The 22,399-nt window shown below is 41.0% G+C and overlaps 1 protein-coding gene across 4 annotated transcripts in view; it reads right to left on the bottom strand.

Annotated features, from left to right (window-relative positions):
- Positions 1-1,350: 1,350 nt before the first annotated feature.
- LOC114029458 (centrosomal protein of 104 kDa-like) overlaps positions 1,351-22,399 on the bottom strand; it is a 44,240-nt gene continuing 23,191 nt past the window's right edge. For all 4 annotated transcript variants that reach the window (XM_027843899.1, XM_027843902.1, XM_027843901.1 and 1 more), the window contains 13 exons: positions 21,261-21,458; positions 20,715-20,882; positions 19,351-19,524; positions 16,783-16,959; positions 15,840-16,046; positions 15,423-15,539; positions 13,222-13,258; positions 12,887-12,968; positions 11,083-11,191; positions 9,086-9,224; positions 8,615-8,682; positions 6,535-6,625; positions 1,351-5,428 (listed from right to left, as the gene is read on the bottom strand). In XM_027843899.1, the coding sequence (XP_027699700.1) occupies positions 5,307-5,428; positions 6,535-6,625; positions 8,615-8,682; positions 9,086-9,224; positions 11,083-11,191; positions 12,887-12,968; positions 13,222-13,258; positions 15,423-15,539; positions 15,840-16,046; positions 16,783-16,959; positions 19,351-19,524; positions 20,715-20,882; positions 21,261-21,458 (1,689 nt within the window). In that variant the 3' untranslated portion in view covers positions 1,351-5,306. The remainder of the gene's footprint in view (positions 5,429-6,534; positions 6,626-8,614; positions 8,683-9,085; positions 9,225-11,082; positions 11,192-12,886; positions 12,969-13,221; positions 13,259-15,422; positions 15,540-15,839; positions 16,047-16,782; positions 16,960-19,350; positions 19,525-20,714; positions 20,883-21,260; positions 21,459-22,399) is intronic.

Below are 22,399 nucleotides of genomic sequence, written 5' to 3'. Positions count from 1 at the left end.
AAACGGAATTCTCACCTAGACCCTTTTCCCAACCCCCCCCTTCCTCTGGCCACTCAAAGTTACTTTAGTGTATATAAGATCCACCCTGGCCCCCATTCAAACGCTGAGAATCTCTCATGCCCAGAGGCTGAGCTTTTCCCATGCCCACTTGTCCTTACTGGTGTCACCTGGCCTATATGTTTTATCTCTAATAAACTATTTCTCTGGCTGGAAGATTATTTGAGTTGAATTCATTCAGGCAGGGCCCGGCGTCATGATCTTGGGGTTTCCCGAGCACCCCAAACCTCTAGACCTCTTCAGCACGTGCTCTGGCTCTTTGCTGGGAGGACGGAAGGAATTAGATCGGTCCCTTGTGACTAGGGCTGAGCTGAAGCTAACTGAATAAGCGGTGGGGCAAAGGGGTGCGCTGAGGTGGACTCCTGTTAAAAAACTAACCTCTGTAGACTTTAAGAGGAGATGGGGAAACATGGCTCCACCCTCCTTTGGGTGATTTTTTTTTCCAGTGCTTTTTCTCCCTTGGACAAAAAGGAGAACAAAGTTCTTCCCGCCTCCTCATTCCCACTACCTCTCAATGGTATCTTGGAGCAGAAGCACATGCTGCATGAAAAACAGAACAGTCTAGGTAGAACTGAGATTGGACTGTAGATTTCTGGCTGCCCTTTTATGTCCCAAGTACAGCTTGGTCACTGGTAATCCTAACGACAGATATCTGCAGTTTTGGACATCAGTCAACCACAGGGAGATTTATGGAACATCACAATTCTTGGGGATGACCTGTGCCAAGACTATTTCACAGCTGAAGGACTAAAGAAAGTCAGCCCCTGGCTGGCCAGATCTGGACCTTGTTGAGTTGCTTGGATAGCTATCCAAGTAAATGTGAAATATCTGTCCAGCAGTCCCATAAAGGGTCTTTGCATTCCAGGGGCAATAGAATGAGTTATTTGAGATGTTTTGTTTTTGGTATTTGTTAATATTCTCCTACAAGTCCTGGGTCTTATGTAGCTCATCTGTGGTGGAGGAAATGTCCTAGATCTGATTCCCACACTGTACTATGGGTGCCTTTCCTGGAGGGAATCCTGTTACTCGTGTTTTGATGGGACCATAGATATAAGCATAAAACAAAGTTTTGTTTTAGATTTCTGTGGAGTGAATCAAGGATACAGGCCAAGCTAGAGAGAAAAACTTGACCCCACTTTTTTGCAATTAACTTCTCTTCCTCCCCATCACAATGAACCATTATATTTGAGGCTAATCCCTCTGGGCATCCCCAGGGCCATGAGGTATATTTCTTAAAAGAACAAACACATCATTTAATAAAAGAGATTGTATCAAACTTAACACAAATCAGTCTTTCATGTTCAAAATCCATATAATATTCAGGATTTATTTGCACTGGGATTTCCAACATTGTTCAAAGACAGTTGTTTCCCTGCTGAAGTCCTAGAGGAAGGTATACACAAGATGTTCCCTTTAGCTACTGTGTCATTGATGGGTCATCTAAAACCTTGGTAAGGACATAGGAGAGTCAGTGCTGCAAACCTACCATATCTCTATTTTGTTTACTCACGGCCTCCTTGTTCCATTCACACGATTTTTGCCCCTGGCCAATAACAGTAAGGCAGTGAGAGACCAGTTCCCAAATTTGGTGGAATTTGTGTTAAAGACATATGAATGAGAAACAAGAATGTTCTTAAGAAACACCTAAATAGCATGGATTTAAAAGTACCCCAAAAGAGGAGACAAGCTGTTCTTTGAATTGATTTATTTCTTTTTGAAAGTGAACTGAATTTGCAAAAAATGAAAACCTAATTCAGAACAGCACACCCAAGAACTCTTTCATAGGTAAAACTCTTTACCAAATGGGCAAAGAGCTTAAATTCACTTTAAATTATGGCTTATACAGCACTATCTCTGCCTCTGTCTCTCTCATATATACATACACATACTCTCACAATGTATGATGGGGTGACATATATCATGAGAACATTTCTAAAGCAAATTTTGTCAACTAAATAACTATAATCTATCAATTTAAAATAAATACATTTCTGTATAAAGATTTAAACAATATGGTTTCAAAAAGGAAACATAATTATAAAATCATATATAGTGCTAATATTAAGGTAACAAAACTGTACACTACAATTCTTATAAAGTTATGCATCTTTATGTAAAAAACAAAAAGAGAATAATAGATCAGTTATATTTCCTGGTGCAGAACCCCCAACTGAAGGTGAAAGGATGCTATAATTCATTAGGCAAAAGATAAGGTATTACATAGTATAATTCCTACATATGCAAACAAATGACTGTCTTCATACAACATTGAGCTAATGTTGCTTGTACATTTGGTCACTAATTTCTTGCCTTAGCAAAGATCTGAAGTTTTTTGAGGTTCTGCAGAAAAAGTTTGGGCTGACTTGAAGGTGCAAACTTTCTGTAGCAACACTAACACTAATTTCTTCTCTTTCTAAGAAATTTTCCTCGAACTTTTTAGGGTGTTAGTGCTGAGTTAGCATAGATGCTATTCAACTGGAATAGCTCTAACTTAAACTTAGTTTTTAATAACATAATTATTTTCTTAAACTCTTAGAATAAAAATATAAAATTTTATGAGGTGATCAATTATTAAATAAATATGCTTAAGATGGGGAGAGACTGATTTTTAAATAGTCAAAATTATGAGATGGTTATCTTATAACCATTTTCCTAAAATAAAAACAAACAGAAAATTAGGACATTAAAAAGTAGCAAAATTACATTCAAAATTGCTACATAAAAACTGTCCCTAAAAGCTCTGTTGCAGAAAACTCAGAGGTATAATTCTCTGAATAGTCCGTTACATGGAAAGAACCATACTTTAAAGGACACTATGACGTAGACACAACTTATTCGTGAAAGAAAATTCATTTATGAAGCAAATGTTTCCAATTTAGATGTTTTACTTCTGAGTGACATAACGATTTATGGTTGCTTGACTTTTCTTCTGCTCCTTTAAAAACTCAATTTCTTTAGGGACGCCTAAGAGGTGACACATGGCTCTCAATGGAATCAAATCATTACCAAGCAATCCTTCCTGCCTAACAACCAAACAGTTTCACTTCAGCCCACCACACATTGGCCTGCTTATAACTTACACCTTACCTTTTATCTGAATCTCCCTCGTCCCTCCCTACCAAAAAGAAAGTCATTTTTTGGGGAACGGCTTAATTGTACCATGAACACACAGAGAATAGCTGCAAAACTTGCGTGGGCAAAGGGCAAATATTTCCTTCACCTAACCAAGATGAGACAGCTTGAAGAACAATTTGTATGTTTGCACTTAAAAATATTAGAAAAAGCCAGCTATTCTCTCTCTTTGAGACTAAAGTTTTGAAGACTTTGATGCTGTGCTCCTGTTATGGACTGTTTAGTTTCATTTCTTATTTTTACTTTAGGTAACTAAACTACGTTAGGTAGTTATTACTTTCACAGTCTTATTTAATAAATCCATCTTAAAAGGTGTTACTTTACCAAAGTGGGGATTTACAAAGTTTCACAATTACTAAGGTAGCCAGAAAAAGAATGCCTCCCCATTGATGCTTATAAGACTTCCCTTGTTTCATAGAAGCAAACCAAACATAAAGTGTCTGCTGTCATAGTATATAAAATCATTCTTAATTAGCAATTTACAAATCTCCAACAGGCCGCCACCTGTCATTAATTTATTTTGCCAGCCTTTTCTGAAAGTTTTTCAGGGAAAAGCAGGATTCTTCATCTTAATACAGGATCTGGTGACAGCTTCTTCCTAGGTTCTTAATCTATCAGACAGAAGACTGGCTATTTAAGAAATAGCTGTTTAAATAAAAATCTCCAGGCAGACTACCCACACAGTCAGAAAAGTTACTTTAGTCAAATACTGGCTGTTCTTTTGCGGCTATTCCTTTATCAAGAAAGGATCCCTGGCAATAGCTATTGAAAGGAGATCTGCTAATTTACCAAGGCATCATCACAGGACTGTGTCTGACAAATGGATCAGAGCACATCAGTTTTGAAAGCTTTTTCCTTCTTATAGTCAGCACGTCTTGAAATAAATATCTTGGTACATTGAAGAATGGGGCTTTTTTCCTTCTCAAAAGGTAGACTTCCTTTTGGAATGATGGTACAGATGTCAAGGGCATGGGATGACAGTCCCAAATTAGTATGTGCTTTACTCGGCTCCATAATACCAGATACACATTTGTATATGTAGTAAGCATTTGGGGGAAGATATTCTGTGCCAGATTAGAATACAACCAGTCCCAAATTCTACTTAATGTTTTGTAGGAAGAATCGGTTTGATTTACATGTAGTCAGATGATCACATGATATCAACCAGAAAGCACTTTCACTATTTTTAAAAGAAGGAATATTTACACGTGTAATGACCTCAGAGCCCCTCCCAAAAAAGGGCACGATATGGATCCAAGGCTTGCTCTAATATTTCCATTTGTGCAGTCAGGATCAGCACAATCTGCTGTCCACAAAGCATTCCCAGGTGAAAGGTACTTGCAGAAAAGTGCCCAGTTATGGGGAGCACTGGCTCCTCAGTGCTTTCCCCTTGAGATTTTCTTTACCTTCACTTTCTGTGACAGTGAGACACATGCTGCTGGGTCACCCCACCTCACTACACCTGGCAGAACGTGAGCAGACGAAGCCACAACAAACAGAAAAACACGACAAGAGACGTTCAAAGCATGGCTCTAATATGGTTGCAAACAGCTCCCTCAGCAAGGCCACACTGGGCCGGGGTCAAAAGGCAGCAAGGTGCTGATGATCTAACATCACTTTGGTCGCACCACACAGAGAGAAGGTTTGGTGGAGATCGGTTGGCAAGAGGCATGTTACTTACTGCGAAGATTCTGAGAGCAACTACAAAGGATGTTGTTGTGATCCTGCCCCTCCTTGGCTCCCTGTCCTACTGGTCAGCTGCTACTAAAGCCCTTGACTTCAGTGGCTTCTGATTGTGTTCTAAGACAGCGGCATTCCTTCTGTCATCCCAGAGAGGATCAGAAATCGGGAAGGTTCGAATGCCAACAGGCCTTCTATGCTCCATATCGGAGATGCAGCTCCTCTGGTCGAGTACACACATGTCACTACATAAGGACTGACTGAGGGATCGGAACTCAGGGGATACTACTTGTGGCAGAGGGACAGCCACCTGCAATTCAGGAAGGAGAGATTGGATGGGGCCATGTCCACAAGATCGATTTACAAGAAATGTTAGGGAATCAGAAAGTTTCCTCAGTCACTTATGGAGACAAGGGGAACAAAATACTTGTCATATGTCATCGTTTTGTGTATGCCCTGCTAGTGCTTTTATTCAGGCCTCCTTTTGGGGTGGGGATCTTGCTTCCAAATTTGGATCCTGAAGTGCCCGATTTGGCCATCACTGAGTCTACTGCTTTCCCTGCAGTGAAAATACACAGAAATGTTAAATACAGGCAGAGGATTAAAATGGAGATCTTACGCATGAACCATATCCCAAGAAAGGCTGTAACTGCATGCAATCTGACCAGCTGAACCAATCACACTGCCAGGGTGGGCAGGTGGGCGGCGTGCACTGAGATCTGTGTCAATAGACAGAATCAGCCCAACAGGTCCGAATCCAGGCTGTGTCAGCCATGTTGGACGAGGCCCACCCAGTCATCTGGCTGGGCTGTTTGGTGGGTAAGGAGAAGTCAAAACAGTCTCTCTGGATAAGAATCCAAACTACCAGTAAAATATGTAATACTCATTCGCAGCAGGAGCAGAAAGACCAAAGACTGAATAAACTTTCATCCACATCTGGGAGACGATGGAATTCAGCCACATTTGCTTTGTCATTAGGGTTTAAAAAACCTGCAGCCACGAATAAATATGTAATCACATTCTTCAGGTCTCCAATACCTGAATCCCTGAATTACATTCATTCTATCTACAATAAAAGGGCATCACCAAAGTTTTTTCCTGGTCAGAAGAAAAAGAAATTAAAAGCAAAACAAAATACTTCCTTAAACAGGTCACTCTGAACCTGGTACATGCAAAGGCCAAAATGAGGGCTATAAATCATGGAGCAGGCTTGTAAAAGGGCACCCCAGGAATTCATGTTTTAAATACACCTGCATGTATTTAGTCTTTTTGTTTTCAGCAGGCCTCTCCACGCTAAAATACACACACACACACACACACACACACAAAAAAGTCAGGTCAAATATATTCAACCAAAACTAGTTCGGCAGGCCTTTAAAATGGCCATCGCACCTGGGCTAGCACACACTCATTCACTCACTCTTTCATTCACTCTCCCAGAATGATGAAATGCTCCCATGCCCGGCCAGCCCCCTGCTAAGGGTTGTAGAGAAGACAAAGATACATAAGACATGGCCCCTGCCCTCATTAAGTTTATGTAGAAAAGTATCCATCATATGAAAACACTTTTTCACTGAGGAACAGCTTGCTTTACGGAGCAGATCCTGATGAAAAAAAAAGAAAAAAATCTGCTTGGTCTGCACCACCTTGGCAGAAATACCCTACCCAGTTGCGTGGCTTGTGTCTTCTGCAGGTAGTAGGCCTTGCGCAGGTTCATTGTGCAGCCCGCCGGCCCTGTCAGGTGAGATTTCCAGGCCTGAAAATCACAGAAGACAGGAGGAGTGAGTCACAAAGACAGCAGAGCCCCGGGCTGCCAGGGGTAATCCTCAAGGTACCCGGGGCTTATTGGGATGAGCCCAGGGGGGACCCCACGGTCACCAGGCTGAGGAGGAGCTGCAGCATCAGAGGGACGGCCTGCCCAAAGCCCAACATGACAGCTGAGCACCTACGGAAATCTCCTTCACAAAGCCTCTTCTCTATGACGGAACCTTCTTAAATCCTTGGTTTCGGACCACAGTGAAAAGAAACCCTTTCCTGCTGAGTAGTTCTTGTCCATGTCACCCCCCGTCAGCACTGGTGTTATACCACGGTCCTGTTTCACTGGGAAGCTGCATCTCCGATATGGAGATGAGTGGTGTGAACAAGTGAAAACAGTCAATTCGTTTGAAAAAGACACCGCTCCTGTGAGCTGTGACTGGCTGCTGAAGCAGAGAGGGTCTGTCCATGCAAAGGGAGCTAGACCTGGAGCTGGAGGACCGGGGCTAGACTCTGACTCTGGCTACTGATCAAGTCATTTCTACCCTTTGGGCCTTGAGACTAACAGTCAAAGAGACTTGAAATAAAACAGGTTGGAGGTATCTCCCTACACTTACCGAAATGAAAAAGGTCATCAGAAGCGATGCAAGTCACTAGTAGTGGAGCTGCACCACAATGGAATAGGAACATTCCAGTAACATTCCATTCCAGTACCAACTGAGGTGGAACTTAGAGAGTCTGGGTGCTTTCTGACATCTCAGCTCAGGTCACTATATACACTTTCAAGTGTAAACTAAACTAAAACACCATTTCCTTTACAATGCTGGATCACTGAGGCTTTTTGTGGCCTACCACGATTTTGGTAAAACTGTCACGCACAGCTGGGAAACATCTCTGTTTTTGAATTCCCATTCAGTAAACACCAGAGATGTTACATTCAACTTTTATAAAACTCAACTCAAGTACTTAGCTTCTTTCTTATCTTTTTCTTAGATCTGTCTAGGTCTGCAAGGGGCATATTGACATCCTCAACTATTATAATTTTGCTGCCTATTTTCCCACTATAATTTAATTAGCATTTCCTTTTAAGTACTTATTGAAGCTATGCCATTTAGTGCATATATATGAAGCACTGGTATTGCATGATTTATGTTTACTTTAAGCACAATGTAGTTTCCTTGCTCATCTCTTTTAACCTTATCTATTTGTACTGTTGTCTAGAGATCATGACTGCCATCCCTACTTTTCCGAATGTCCTTGAAACCTAACAAATTCTGCTCCAGTCTCATTTTAACTGCATGATCTTTATATTTCAAGTGTGTTTTCTGCAAACAATATATTTTTGGATTTCATTCAGACATTTAAGAAATTTATTCTGATGTATTCAATCAAAAGAAGAACAGGAGTAATGAATGTCATCAGGGAAATGTATAATAAGAATAGACGAGTGGCAAGGGCCCAGAATAAAAGGTGGATGATTAGAGTGATTCACTCATATTCTTGTGATGTCAAGAGAAATCAAGGAAGGGCCAATAATGGGTGGGCTCCCTGTAGTGAACTCATAGGTGGACATACACAAGAGGTGCACAGAAGCGGTAGGCATGGAGGGGCTGCCTTCTCATCACTGAAGATGCGTAAGTGCCTAAGATCACAGATCTAATAGAGTGTGTGGGAGTTTCTCAATTATTGTGAATTAGTGAGGCATGATGGTATGAGAAGCAGGCAGATAATTCAGATGTACAATCTGGAACCTTATCTCCAAGACAAAGTTTACTCCAGTGACTAAGACCTTATCAATATATAAAATTACTTTAGGGTTGAATGGAATAACTGTTCCAAAAGCCCAGATAAATTTACTCTGATTGGTAGGAGGCAAACTTTATACTATAATCAGTCAGGCTGTTTTATAGACAGGTTACCTCAATCTCATTCAAACAATTAAATATCATAAAGGCCAGAATTTGCTAGACTAATAGTTAAGACTCCTTACCTCCTCTCCTGGCGTAAAATTCTCATGGCACAATGGACACCGGTTTGCAAGCTTTTCTGATCTGGCAGCTAAAATGACATTAAGTAAAATGCTGTTGAGTTAACTAGACAGAATGTTATCAGTTATAATAGAACTGGAAAGAGAGGCTGGGTAACCAGAGGCATTAACCCTCTCATGGCAGAGAAGACTGATGTTTCCCAATCCCAGGCTCATCTTTCCAGGCACACTAAGCCCAGAGGAAAGATCACTGTTACATCTTGCAAAGGACACATTGATGTCATATACGGCTATCATCAAATCTAACATTCAGGGCCCGGCACACAGAAGGCACTCAATAATTGCCTGTTGCGTGTCTGACGAGATGAGGTCTTCTTGAAAGTGTACTCTGTTTATTCTATATTTATCACAGAACTTTCCAGGGTGCAGGGACATCAGAGAGGTGCAAAGATGCCTGGGAAGCTGGCTACGTACGATTGCAAGCCTTGATTTTTATGTGTTTGGGCAGCTCTTCCTTTAAGATAGCTTCACAGCAGCGATGACACTTTCCAAACTCGTCTCTTTTGTCACACTCTGTCAGCAGGTGCTCTGTCAGGCTGGCTATCTCGACCACCTGGAATGAGAAACCAAGAACCAACAAAGCCTGTTGGTTATCAGGCACAGGGACAAGGTCTTGCTGGGTCTAAGCTTCTATTTCACCTCAAGTCAGGATTGCACCCCCGGCTTATGTATGTGAGCGCATGCAGATACACAAACACATATGTTCTCTATGTGTATAATGCACATGCAACTGAATTTAAGAAGAAAGCTCATTCTCTCTAACACCTAGCTAATCTTTCCATGCTCAGCCTTAGACTCAGCCAACAGATACAAAGGATAAAAAATCCCTCAACTGCTTCTGTGCTAAAGAGTCACATAAAAGGACATTTCAAAGGGGTAAGAAACAGAGCTGCTGGTGAACACTTATGGAATTCCTGAATGAAGAGGGAATTCTCAGATCCTGATTCGGTTTGATATTATATTGTTAGTATGCTGAATGTATACAAAGCTAAGTGCCGCTTTCCATTTAGGATTTTCAAAGACTAAAACTAAAGTAAGTTTATACATTTCATTCAGAGAAGGTCTGATTTTCCTAAAAATGTCTGGAAATATTCAGAACATAAGCCATTACCAAAACACACTTAAGTTCAAGTCTTAACATACACTTTCCACCCTCCCTGAAATGACTGGGTTTTTAACTGGTTGGCTGTTTCTAAGCAATTCAGATGTTGCCACAGAACAATTGGTGGGAAAGTGGCCAATGTAAACTTTCTTACAGAAAGGCTCAAAGAACTATAGGCAAAGGTTATACTAGAAAGTAAGGGTAACTGCTGTTCAGCACACACAAATGGAATATACTCTGGAAACACAACTATCACAAGAAAGTAGGTCTAAAAATTCCCTACGTTGTTTCTGAAGTCCCGTTCACCTTATGGCATCATAGCTGGAGCGTTGGAAGGGATGGATCTCACATGCCATACAGTCCAACCCTTTCATTTTACCGTTGAGGAAACTGAAGTCTGGGGAGGTTAAGAGACCTGTCCAAGGTCACACAAATAATAGCTCTTAGTGGCAAGATGCTGGAGCCAGTGCTCTTATCATCAATTACAATGAATGACATGGAGCAAAGACATAAAACCTAGCTCCAAATATGGGCCAAATAGTCTCTGCCAACTTCACAGGGCTGTTTGATGCTAAATGAGAGGATGAAGAGGCTCCCCATGACAGAGATACTAGAGGGATGAAAGTCCCTGGTAAACTGCCCTATTAGCATGCTAGAGGTTTCGAGGGGTTATCTCGTTATTTTCTTGGACTAGTATAAACCAAAGCCCAAGAGGTGTGTGTGGGCCAATACAATTTTCAAAATTCTCTAAGGGAGGAGACATTTTTCTTCTAAACAGCTCCAGTGTTTGGTTTCTCATAGCTGAGTCTGGTACCTATTAGAGAAGAGGAGCAAGGTCTGTGTTTGCCATTTGCTCAACTAAATTTTTTTTCACTGAGGGCTCAAGCTTAAGAAAAAAGACTGTATAATGGAAAGAACACTGGATTTGGAGCAAGGAGCGTAAGGAGAGACAGGTTCAAATCCCTGGGCCAGAAGTTACTACTTGGGTAATCCTGGGCAAGTCACTTCTTTTCATGGGGACTCAGTTTCCTCATCTGTAAAACCAGACAAGATTGACTCCTTATACGGTCCCTTCCAGTTCTAATCTATAAGCCAAGGATGCTTATGCTCCCTTTCTTCCATCATTACTGAAAAGAAAGCAGACTGTTCTGGTGGTTATCAGATTTTGGTTTTTCTGCTATGGATTTCTTTCTTGTTAACTGGGGGCTTGGGTCCTTTTCTGCCTTTCTTTGCCTTCTCGTAAACTAGGACTAAATGATGCTCAGACGGTGCTGCGTGGACGGGAAGTGTCTTGAGTAGAACGCATGACCTGTTTGCAATGTTCACATCTGGTCAACATAGGACAGTGCTTCCAGTAATGGAGGTCCAAGCCTTCTTCTGTGAATGAGTCATCTCTTTCCCCACAAAAGATGCAAAGACTAAAATAAAGCAGGAAAAGAAATATGTATGCAAATATCTGGTATATTAACATTTGTCCAGTCCTGTTTTAGCCATCTTTAATTTTCCTAAATTTAATGATTCAATACAATAAACATCTATTAAGTGCCTGCTATGTACAAGGTACTATTCTACACAGACAAAAACTACAGTCCCTGTCCTCAGGGAGCTTAGATTTCACTGGCAGATATAAGACATGCACAGAGAAGTGCACATATCCTGATTGGTGGAGGGAGCCAGCAGGAGGTGGCACTTGGGAGGGCTTAGAGAAAGAGAAGCCACAGTGGAAGAGGTACGGCACACACGCCACATTACAGGTCCAAGGTGAAGGCCCTGAGTCTGCAGAGAGAACCTCACGTATGGGAAGCATCTCACAGTCCAGTGTGGGACAGAAGAGTAAATGGAGAGTAATATGAAATAAGGCTAGAAAAGTAGGGAGACTGGGAAAGGCCTCAGATACCAGGCTGAGGAAGTCTGTATTTCAGTCAATAAACATTAAGTGCCTACTATGTGACAGGCACTGTGCTGAGTGCCAGGGATACAAAAGAGGGTAAAAGATAGTCCCTACCCTCAAGGAGCTTACAATCTATCAGGATCCTAGAGACAACAGGGAATCACTAAAAGGGTTTTGTTTTGTTTTGTTTGTTTTGAAGCAGGGGAGTGGCACAATCAGATCTATATTTTGTTTTGGACCCCACAGGGTGGATTGTGGTGGAGAGACTAGAGGCAGGGAGACCAGGTGGGAAGTTATTACCAAGGTTCACATGAGAAGTGATGAGGGCTTGAACTAGGGTGTTGGCTGTCTGAGAAGACAGATGTGGGAAGTGTTGAGGAAACAAGAGTCGACAGCATTTGGTAGCTAGCCTAGAGATAAGGGAAAGGTCTCAAGGCCTGAGCACAGTCCCTTGGGCCCTTCACCACACAATGTTGATACTGTGACTTTCGATTTGTACATAGAAAAGGTTGATCCAGATGGCAGGTTGTTGTCCTTACTGGAATCACTGAAGTACTAAGAGAATTCCTGGAATGGGCCGGCTGGGAGGTGGGGGTTGAGTTCAGTAGCCTTTGAGGTCCCTCCCAAATCAGAGATTTGATGACTTCAGAAGAGAAGAGTGAAGCATCTGACAATGTTCTGACAATGTCTGCATGACCCTGGGGCAGCCGCTTGATTTCTGAGATGACTCAGTTTCTTAATCTATAAAAGGGAGTCATGACACTGGTTTTATCTGCCTCCCCCAGGGTTGTTCTGAGGAAAACCTTTTAGACATTCAAGTACCCCAGCTATGTAAACTATTGTGATTATATCACGTGGCAGATCAGAAGAGAAATCTTGTCACACAAAGGCTAAGTGAGGCCCTAATTTCTAGGTTTCTTTAGGTTTCACTATGGCCATTTTGCATTCAGAAATAATCCTGCTCCTTCATAGCATTCTGAGTTTTTAATTGAGACTGACTGTCTGTAGTGGAAGAGGAAGAAATAAAAGGGTCATGCCTTGCCCACTGTTAATACTAACTAAAGAAGAGAATTTTTTTGCTCCTTTCCACTATTAAAAATGAGTTCAATAAACAACAACTGAACAATTAAGAGGAAAATTTTTTTTTTACACACTGTTTTACACACTGTCATCGCTGCTGCAGTCTGAGTGACCTTAAAGAGTTCTCTATGACTTTACTCACAAATCCAAATAATTTCCAACGGAGGTGTGATCATCGGGAACCTCTGGAGCATTAGGGTGACCTGCTTTCCTCTGGGGGTCATCTACAGAAATGAGCAAAAGTGATTTAAGTAAAGAGACTTCATTTCTAACATTTCTTTGCAAAACTGGCTATAATCAGTTTGACTGGAAATATTCTCTATCAATGTTCTGTCATTCAACATGCACAGGACTTATGGGAAGTAAAGTGAGCATCCCACAGAATTTTGTAGAAGATAAAACAACTGTGAGGTCATTCAAAGGCCTCATTCAGCAGTATTTCCTCCGTGCAGGTGTCATGATGAACCTTCTACGCACCTTGGTTCTTCACCTTTCTGGTGTCGCTTTCTTTGTCCTAAGATACAAAAACAGAGAGGTCAAAGTTCTGTTGGCTAAACATGAGGTCACAAGAAGAAACAAACAAGAAACCCTTTGGTGATGAGCCCAGTCTCCTGCCAAAAGGACATTTTTAGGTTCTGGTCTAGGTAGGGCTCATTCTGAGAAACAAAGTATGACAAAAACATTATTTGTATCAGAGGCAAGCCACCTATAGGAACCGAGCTAATTTTTAGTGGCCTGATCTCAGCTCCTCCATCAAATGAATCCTGTTCTCTTATCCCCCCTTCCCTCTTTCCTTCTTCTAGTCCCTTTTTGTCAATTGCTTGAGTTTGTCAGTGACTTCAACGGGCAATGATTTTGAGTTCTACTGACAGCAGATGAGATAAAGAGAATCCTACTAAAGGTAATCTGATAGAAAAATAAAAAAAATTACTCGGTTACATAGTACTAAATTTAAAAAATAAAGAATTATATAGACAGGGATATAGTTTTAGGTTCAGGTACTTCTCAACCCCAACCGTAACCTCTGACCATCAATCCTTTTTCCTTCTCTGTTTATACCCCATAATCATGGGAAACACTTTAATACTTTACTTTCCTGCTCCCCCCCTCCCTCCCCCCAACCTATCAGTGAAACTTCCTAAATACTAATATCTTTTATAAGACTTCTCAGATAATAAGACTATCTTACAGTGCATTTGGCTTCAACTCAATTAACAAACATCAAGCATCTACAATGTACAAGGTAGAAATAAAAAATGTTATCAAAGCAACACCTTATTTATATTTTTCCAATATATTTTTATTTGCTTCATTAAATATTTCCCAATTACAATAAGAAAAATTTTAACATTCATTTAAAAAAATTTGAATCCCAAATTCTCTCCCTCCCTCCTGCCCAATCCCTTCTTGAGACAGCATGCAATTTGATAACAATTATACGTGTGAATTCATGAAAAAATTATTTCCATATTTGCTATGCTACACCTTAGTTACAGAGATCAATCAATATTACTATTGATTGCTACATCAGCATGAGCTGGTGAAGTTAGCTGAGTCATAAAATTTTGTATTTAATAGAATCTGTTGTTTACTTGACAAGTAAAATATTTATGGGTTCTCTCTTGGAATGTGCCATCTGTTTTGTTATACAGAATTAGATATTGTAATAGTACTCATTAAATCCAGATAGTATTTATAACACTTCTCTCTCCCTTTCCATTTTTTCCCCCTTAAACTTACTGTCTATACTTGGGCTTGTTAGTAGTGTCCATGGTCATTTGCCTCTGCCATGGCACCTGGGCTGAAGATGTTGCTGACTCCATACATACTAAGAATCTTGTTTTTTCTTATTCTTCTTACAAGAAACTCTTTCTCTTAAGAAATTTAATTGACTGAAACATGGCAGTATTATGACATTGGTTTTAGGGGTTGGGAACCTGTGGCCTCAGGTCCTCAAGTGCGGCCCTCTGACTGAATCCAAACTTCACAGAACAAATCCCCTTAATAAAAGGATTTGTTCTGTAAAACTTGGACCCAGTCAAGAGGCAGCAACCAAGAATCTAAAAAGCCACAGGTGGCCTCGAGGCTGCAGGTTCCCCACCCCTGGTTTAAACTATAGAAGCCATGTAGTCTGGAATGAAAGTGTGTAGAACTGGACCAAGTACCATGTGATCCCATATGTCACATCTGTGCTGCTGGCTCTCTCCAGTATAATTTCAATTATCTGGCTCAATTAGAATGCTTACTCTGACCTTTCTTTCCAATATAGACTTAAATAAAATCTTAACATTCTAAGTGATTCTGACACTTCTGCAGGAGTAAAAGTATCCTCTGAATTGTGGAAAAGAGAAAAGCCTCCAGCCACCACTGATCCTATGGGAAGAAGACACCTTCTCTCCACTTCCACATAAACCCTCAGTGGGTTTCTCTCTGAAAATTTACAACAACTCAGACTCTAATCCCTACGATGGACAACGAGACTACTTCACAAATCATTTTTATTATCCAATGAGAAATGTTTATTTTAATGCATCACATAAAGAAAGTCAGAGACTCAAGAAAATTAAAGACTGCCACCCAACCTACACGGTTACGTGAAGAGTAAAAGATGGACAGGCATGTGTGAAGTGTAACTAAGTAGCCAGGGCTGAGTGTTAACTTATCCAAGATGGACTGACCTTTTCCATCTCAGCTTCCGCCTGAATCTCTCTCAACGCTGCCAGCTGTACCTGCAGAACTTTTATTTCTTCTTTCTTTTGTTTTTCTGCTTCTTCTGTTGCTGCTTTTTTTTGAGCCTGGTAAAAAACCCATTAAAGTGTTTTCAGTGTTGTTTCAGAAAACAGGATGCAATCACTACATATAAAAATGCCTCCTTACTTTTTATGATATTCACTTAGACTAATGCTGCATTCACAGTGAAAAGTAAATTCTGTAGTTTTAACTTGAAAAGGAAACCATTTCAAAATACATAAAATGACCAGTGTCCCACATGCGGCCTTTGACCTAGCTCCTACATTTTTTCCAGCTGGAGATTCATGTTCCTCACATTTGTTTTTTCGTAACTGGAAGACTAGGTGGTAATCTTCAACACTGACCCTGACGTCCGCCACCGTAGCTTTGCCATCTATCTTTGCAAATCCCTCAAAAAGCGTCTTATAGAGAACGTTCTTGCGAGTGTTGCCATCGTCAGCAGGCAGGTACTCCAGAATTAGGGTCCGATGCTTCTTATACATATCCAAAATAATTTTAATAGCAATTTCTCGTATTTCGTAGATTCTGTGCTCCAGAGCACTCACTGAAAACTAAAAACAGAGGACAGGTTTACAATGGAGGGACATTGCAGGTTCTTCTCACCTGGGCAGTTCCAAGAGTTTTGGAGCTGGGCCTCCCAGACCCCCAGTCTCATCCTCCTCTGATCTACTTGTATAACACTGCTAGTAAAACAGGGTTCTGCACATCAGCTCCATTCAAACCTCTTGAGCAGCTACTCACAGATTGCACAATGGAGTCTAACTTTTAGTTTGGCATTCAAGAGCGTCTACAACGTGACTACAATTTACTTGTGCCTCCAACTTTATTTCCAACTTCTGCTTTATAGGAGCCCTTTGCCTCAGTCAAACGGAAGCAAACTCATTATTCCCTGAAGATGTCACTCGCACTCCCCAATTTTTGCCTCTGCTCATACCATTCTCTCTTCTTGTATGCTTTTTTTTGGACTTAGTTAAGTCCTACCTGCTAATAAAGACTCAAGATTCAACTGCTATTTCCAGTCTGAGGCCTTCCCTCCTCCTTCACCCACCCCTCCCATCTATCCCAGCTTACAGTAATCACTCCTCTTTCCTATAACTTCCTGTGGCACTTTCTGGGATAAGCCACCTGGTCCAGTTCCTCAACTTTACATAAAACAGCAATAAATGTTTTGAGGGACTCATGCTCTGGGTAAGAGATGGATGAGCTCACCTCCGAGGTCTCCTCTGATTAAACAACCCACCAAACAACAGCAGCAGAGACAGCAGCGGTGCCGCACAGGGCTCTTACCCGCATAACATTATCGACAGTAAATCCAGAGGTTTCTGTGCCCAGGTCTTTTAACAACCGTGCTAGCAAGTCCGTCTGACTCATTGCCAGATGAGTTGAAGAATTCTGTTTTAATGGTTGAACTAAATAAGTTGGAATAATTTGGAGGGGCTTAATTTCCTTACACAGAGCCAGTTCCTAAAAAAGAAGGGCAGAATTTGTTAACTCTACTAGGAAATCCTAGCTGTGATTTAACATTCATTTAGGAGAACTTTTATGATATAATACCACCCAATAAAGACTAGAGAAATAGAAAATTAAATGGTTTGTGAGGAAATTAGATGATTAAGGTCGAGAAGCTTATTATTATAATCCAATTAAAAAAGCCCAAACCCTAAGTGCAGTAATTGAAATCTTGATCATTTTAGGATTTATTTTATCATTTAGGACATAGGGAAATATGAATATTTAATGGAAAATTTCAGATTTTTTTGTTCCTATCATTGATTGTTCTCATAAAATCGATTTAATAAATGCTAATAAATTTAAGCTATAATGGCTTTGTTGCTAGTATTCTTATCATTTAGGCATTAAATGCCAATGAGGGTGGTAGTGGTATGGCTGTGTACTCAGCTTAGTATGCTTACTAATTGGATGAGTAAAATTAAAAGTATTAGTCATGTATAAATATGGATAAAAATGTAAGTATTACCATGCATGCTACTCACATCTATGTTCATAATAATCATTATTTTGTAAAGAAAGAAAATTCATTTCAACAGACATTTATTAAAGTCCTACTACATGCAAGGTATTTTCTTAGGCACTGGGATTATAAAGGTGAAAAATAATTCTGGCCCTGGCCTCCTACTTGTGAGCTGATGCGTAATTAAACAACTGTAATACCACTTAGAAAGTGATCAGGCACCTAGGAGAGGTAGGTTAACCAGAGTGGTATAATAGATTCAAAGGTGAGAATATCACTTTTTGCTTGTGATCAGGGAAGGCAGAATTTGAACCATGAAGGAAAAGGACTTCAACAGGCAGAGATTAGGGCAGGTTCCTCACTCCTGGATTAGGGGATAGTCCATTCCCAGAAAGGGAAGTGAACTAAGCAAAGCCATTGAGGGAAAAGAGGGCAAGGAGAGACTGAATGATAGCAAGTAGAATTCAATGTGTCTGAAGTACTAGTAGGTGACAGAGAGTATTCTGTGAAGCAAGGCAGGTTGGGGTAGGGAAAACCTTGAGTACCTAGCTAAGGGTTATACTTTATCTAGTAGGCAATGGGAAACCAGTGAAGGTCTTTGAGCAGGAGCATGCCATGATTGGAGTGGTGTGTCAGGAGAAGTGTGTCTTAGCAGTAGTATTAGATAGGCTGTGGATGGAGGCAGGAGAAAATGAAGGTAAGGCGACTGGGTAGAAGGCTATTAGAAGAGGTAAGTAGAGACTGAATTAGGGTGGAGTGGCAAGGCAGGGAAGGACTAATGAGATATTATGGAAGCAAAAGCAGCATAACTTGGTAACTGACTGACTATGGGGGTGAAGTAGAGAAAAGAAGCAAGGATAACTGAAGCTTTGAGCCTGGGTAACTGGAAGGATCATGCGCTGTCACCAGGAGAGAACTGAGGCAGAGATGCAAATCTTATAAGTGATACCTGGGCACTGCACCGGCGGAGAGTGTTAAAAACTGGCTAGTTACAAAAAATCAATGCTGAACCTTTTTTTCTCTTTTATGTTTTTGGCTACATTAAAACATGGGTTACTTTTTCCTTTTCCTTTTAAAGTTAATGGCACATGCCCTGATTTTAAAGCAACAGGGGTGTTTATTTTCTCCATCCCTTTCAAGTATATAGCTACAAACCTATTCTCTAAGAGGTAAGCAGTGCCCTAAGATAATGGGCACCTCTGGAATAAAACTAACAAGATGCCACAGCTTTCTTAACTTTGAAGTCAAAGAATTTAGAGCAAAAGTCTTTTTTTCCCTTTGCTCAAATTCTGGCTGCGTGCCACAGTAAAGAATCATAAGTCAATGACTAAGGTGATGCCCTCCTTGGAATATGCTTAAACCTTGTGCACACAAGAGCGGCTGCTCCATCTTCTTACATCCTTTGGAGAAAACAGTCTGTAATCCTCCAGTATTTAGGTAGACATCACTCTCAGCCAGTAGAAAAACAAGCATGTACTGTCGGACTGGATTGACTGACTGATGGATTGTGTGTTTTATTTCTAATGCAGTTTTATCTTGAGACTTGCTGTGAGTCTGCTAATGGGACTGGACCAAATGGATAATTTAAAGAAAACGAAGATCATTTTTGTGCTGCTAAAAGTAGACTGTGTGTCAGAATCACGGTTACTTTTGGGTTTGCACTTCTGCCCCCGTTTTTCTAATCCCCAACTCAGTGTCCCAGAGGCTGAGGATGGGAGGCCCCTGGCAGAACCGCACATCCCATTCACGGCTGATGTTTAAACCAGCACAGTTTAGCTTCTCTGGGTCACAGCATGCAGCTGCTCCCAGTGGAAATGCTCAAAGGTAACCACTGAGACAGCTTTAAGGGTCGCCTGCTCTGAGTCACAGGAGGAGGTTTTTACCTGAATAAAGTTCGATGCTATGATGCGGAGGCGAGCAGAAGAGTCCCCAGTTCTGGTCAGCAGATTGGGAAGAGTCTTCTCCACAGAGAGGGTGGTTTCTGGCTTACCAAGCTTATGCTTAGGAATGTATTGTGTGATGATCATTTTTAATAATTTCAGAGATGCTTGAAAGACCTTTGTAAAACAACAACCACAACCAGAGACATGTACATAAACTGCAACAGGAAGCCCAGCATCCAGCTATCCAGGGGCCTGCTTCCATTTAACAAGTGGGTGCTAAATATGGTCTTGGGCACTGGGGATGCAGGCACCAAATGAAATGGCCTCGGCTCCCCAGGAGACTTCCTCCATTGGGAGTAGTTGAGGAGATCAGGTCCATGGAAAAGTCAACATTGACATTTACAAAACAAACATCAAATAATAGAAGGCATGGTAAGGGGGGAGCCGGGAAAGGCCTTCAGGAAGGTGGTGGTGCAGAAGTGGAGCTCTGAGCTCCAAGAAGGCGCTTGGGGAGGAAAAGGAACATTCCAGGCAGAGGGTAATGTGCAAAGGCAAGGAGATGGGAAATAGAAGGTGGGGCTTGGCATCTATGGCAAACATGAATTATGTCAGTAAAAGCCGAAGACTGTCCTGAGGGCTGAGGAGGACAGCCACTCAAGCCATCCTCATCCTTCTTAAATCCCTAGGTGGTGTTTCTTTGTATGTAAATGGTGCTTCCTAAGGGAAGGCAAGCCCTTGTGGGCAGGGACAGGGCCACCTGTCAGTCCCTCTGGACTCAGAATTCTGAGTTTCAGCACTATCAAAAGGTCAGACATCTTTCATATTAGGTTTCACGAAAATATAAATACAAGCTGACCATCATGCTATTATGTGTGAACCAAATTTCTGTAAACTATTAAATGAAATCTGCTTTTAGGCAGTATGGAGAAAATCAAAACCGTCTTGATGTTGTCCAACTCAAGATTAAAAAGGACTTCAAAAATAGGCAGCTTCCCACTCTTTTTACTTAGAATTAAGGGACATTATTATTCATCCATTTTTCTTGATTTTTTTTTGTTTGTTTGTTTTTTGTTTTTTAGGCAATTGGGGTTAAGTGACTTGCCCAGGGTCACATAGCTAGTAAGTATCGAGTGGTCTGAGGCCAGATTTGAACTCAGGTCTTCCTGATTTCAGGGCTCCATTTTTCTTAATACATGGAGTGTGTTGGTCCCAGAGAAGCCTAATCCTCACTTAAATAATTACTCTGGAGTTGAGAAAAAAACTATCCGTTTACGCACTGTTCAATCTGGTCTGGGTGTCATTATGCAATTACATTGAGAATGTGGAAGCCTATTTGCCTGGCATTACAAAGTTCAGTTACTCACTGAAGGCACGAGGTCCTTAATGGCTCTTCTGATCAGAAAGATAGTGGCTCTGAGAAGGCTCTTGAGATCTTCCTTTGATGTCCCAACAGGCACCGTCATTATTTTGTTATACAACGAGAGCAATGCATCTTCTCGGTATGACCAGGTCTTAGAATAAGCTCCAGCAACCTAATGCAAAGAAAATTCTCATTTTTTATGTGAAATGAAAAATTAAAATTATTGGTTATACCTATAGCACGATAGTAATTTGTTGTTTTTTTTTTGGAGGGGGAGGGACTAGTCAATGGGATTAAGTGACTTGCCCAGGGTCACACAGCTAAGCTGTTAAGTGTCAAGTGTCTGAGGCCAGATCTGAACTAAGGAAGATGAGAATTCCTGATTCCAGGCTCAGTGCCCTCTGAATTACACCACTTTAAATTTTAGTTTTAATATCTGCTGACTTCATGTATTTTATAATTAAAATATTTCCATTCACTAGAGGATTTTATAAGTTAAATCAACATTCAGATGACTAATACCAAGCTATATGAGCATTTTTTTTTTTACCAGAGTTTCTCCCAGCACTTCAATGGCTGAACTGGCTTCTCTCAGCGCTTTCTCGGTCAAGGGCTCTGGCTCTCCCACAGTGCTGCCTTTTGGAACCACACTGACATCTTCTTCAACCTTCTCTGGTTCCACATTCGTTTCTCCTTGTTGCTTAAGAACAGCTGGGAGGGGTCTTTCATCATAAGGCAATAAATCAACCTGAAAGTGAATGAAAATAAAATTATTTTAAACATCTCATATCCTCTGATCTTCTGCACTGCGGTTTCCCCTCTATTCCCTTACCCTCAGTGTCAATGTTCCCTAAATAAAGGTCACATCTGAAAGATACCAGTTTAAGCCAGACCTGCACAACTTGGCAGTAGGTAGGGGCCAAATTAAAATAGGCCAAACTTCTTCGGGCCACAGAGAGGTTAGACTAGAGACACACTGGCGATGGTTCGTTGTCGCGGGTCATGTGACAAACAGGAGAGTGTGCAGTGGCAAGCCTACATTTTTCTTGCCTCCTGAAGTCCTGCCATATGTGGTGCAGGCCTGGTTTAAGCCAGACTTGATATAGGGTTTACTAACATTACTACATTAGAACAATTCAATACATATGTGACACTTAACTCAGAAAAAATAGATTACGGCTCTATGTACTTTATGTAACAACGGCGGTACAAATTCTAACTGAATTATTATTTATTTACCTTTAAAAATATAAGTTCAACAAGAAATTAAATCACTAAAGCACTATCAAAGTAAAAAATAATTAGCTGATATTGACAAGGTCTCCATTATTTTATTGTTATGTCAAGCTAAGTCTATGCCCGGGTTGCTGTTCGGTCATCTTCAGTCATATTCAACTCTTCAGGACTCCATTTGGGGTTTTCTTGGTAAAGACACTGGACTGATTTGCCATTTCCTTCCCCAGCTCATTTTACAGATGAGGAAACTGAGGCAAACAGGGTGAAGTGATTTGTCCAGGGTCACACAGCTGGTAAGTATCCGAGGCCAGATTTTAACTCAGGAAGAGAAGTCCATTCCAAGCTCATTATTCTATCTACTGTGTCACCTAGCTGACTGCAGGCTTGGGGACAAACAATAATCATGAGTATATTCATTCACTTGGTGGTCTAAAGTATCCATTTAAAGAAGGA

Source organism: Vombatus ursinus, unplaced genomic scaffold, assembly GCF_900497805.2.
Source record: "Vombatus ursinus unplaced genomic scaffold, bare-nosed wombat genome assembly UNPS02014932.1, whole genome shotgun sequence".
Lineage (NCBI taxonomy): Eukaryota > Metazoa > Chordata > Mammalia > Diprotodontia > Vombatidae > Vombatus > Vombatus ursinus.
The sequence above is the reverse complement of the archived record's forward strand: the minus strand, read 5'-3'. Positions and strand labels throughout refer to the sequence as shown.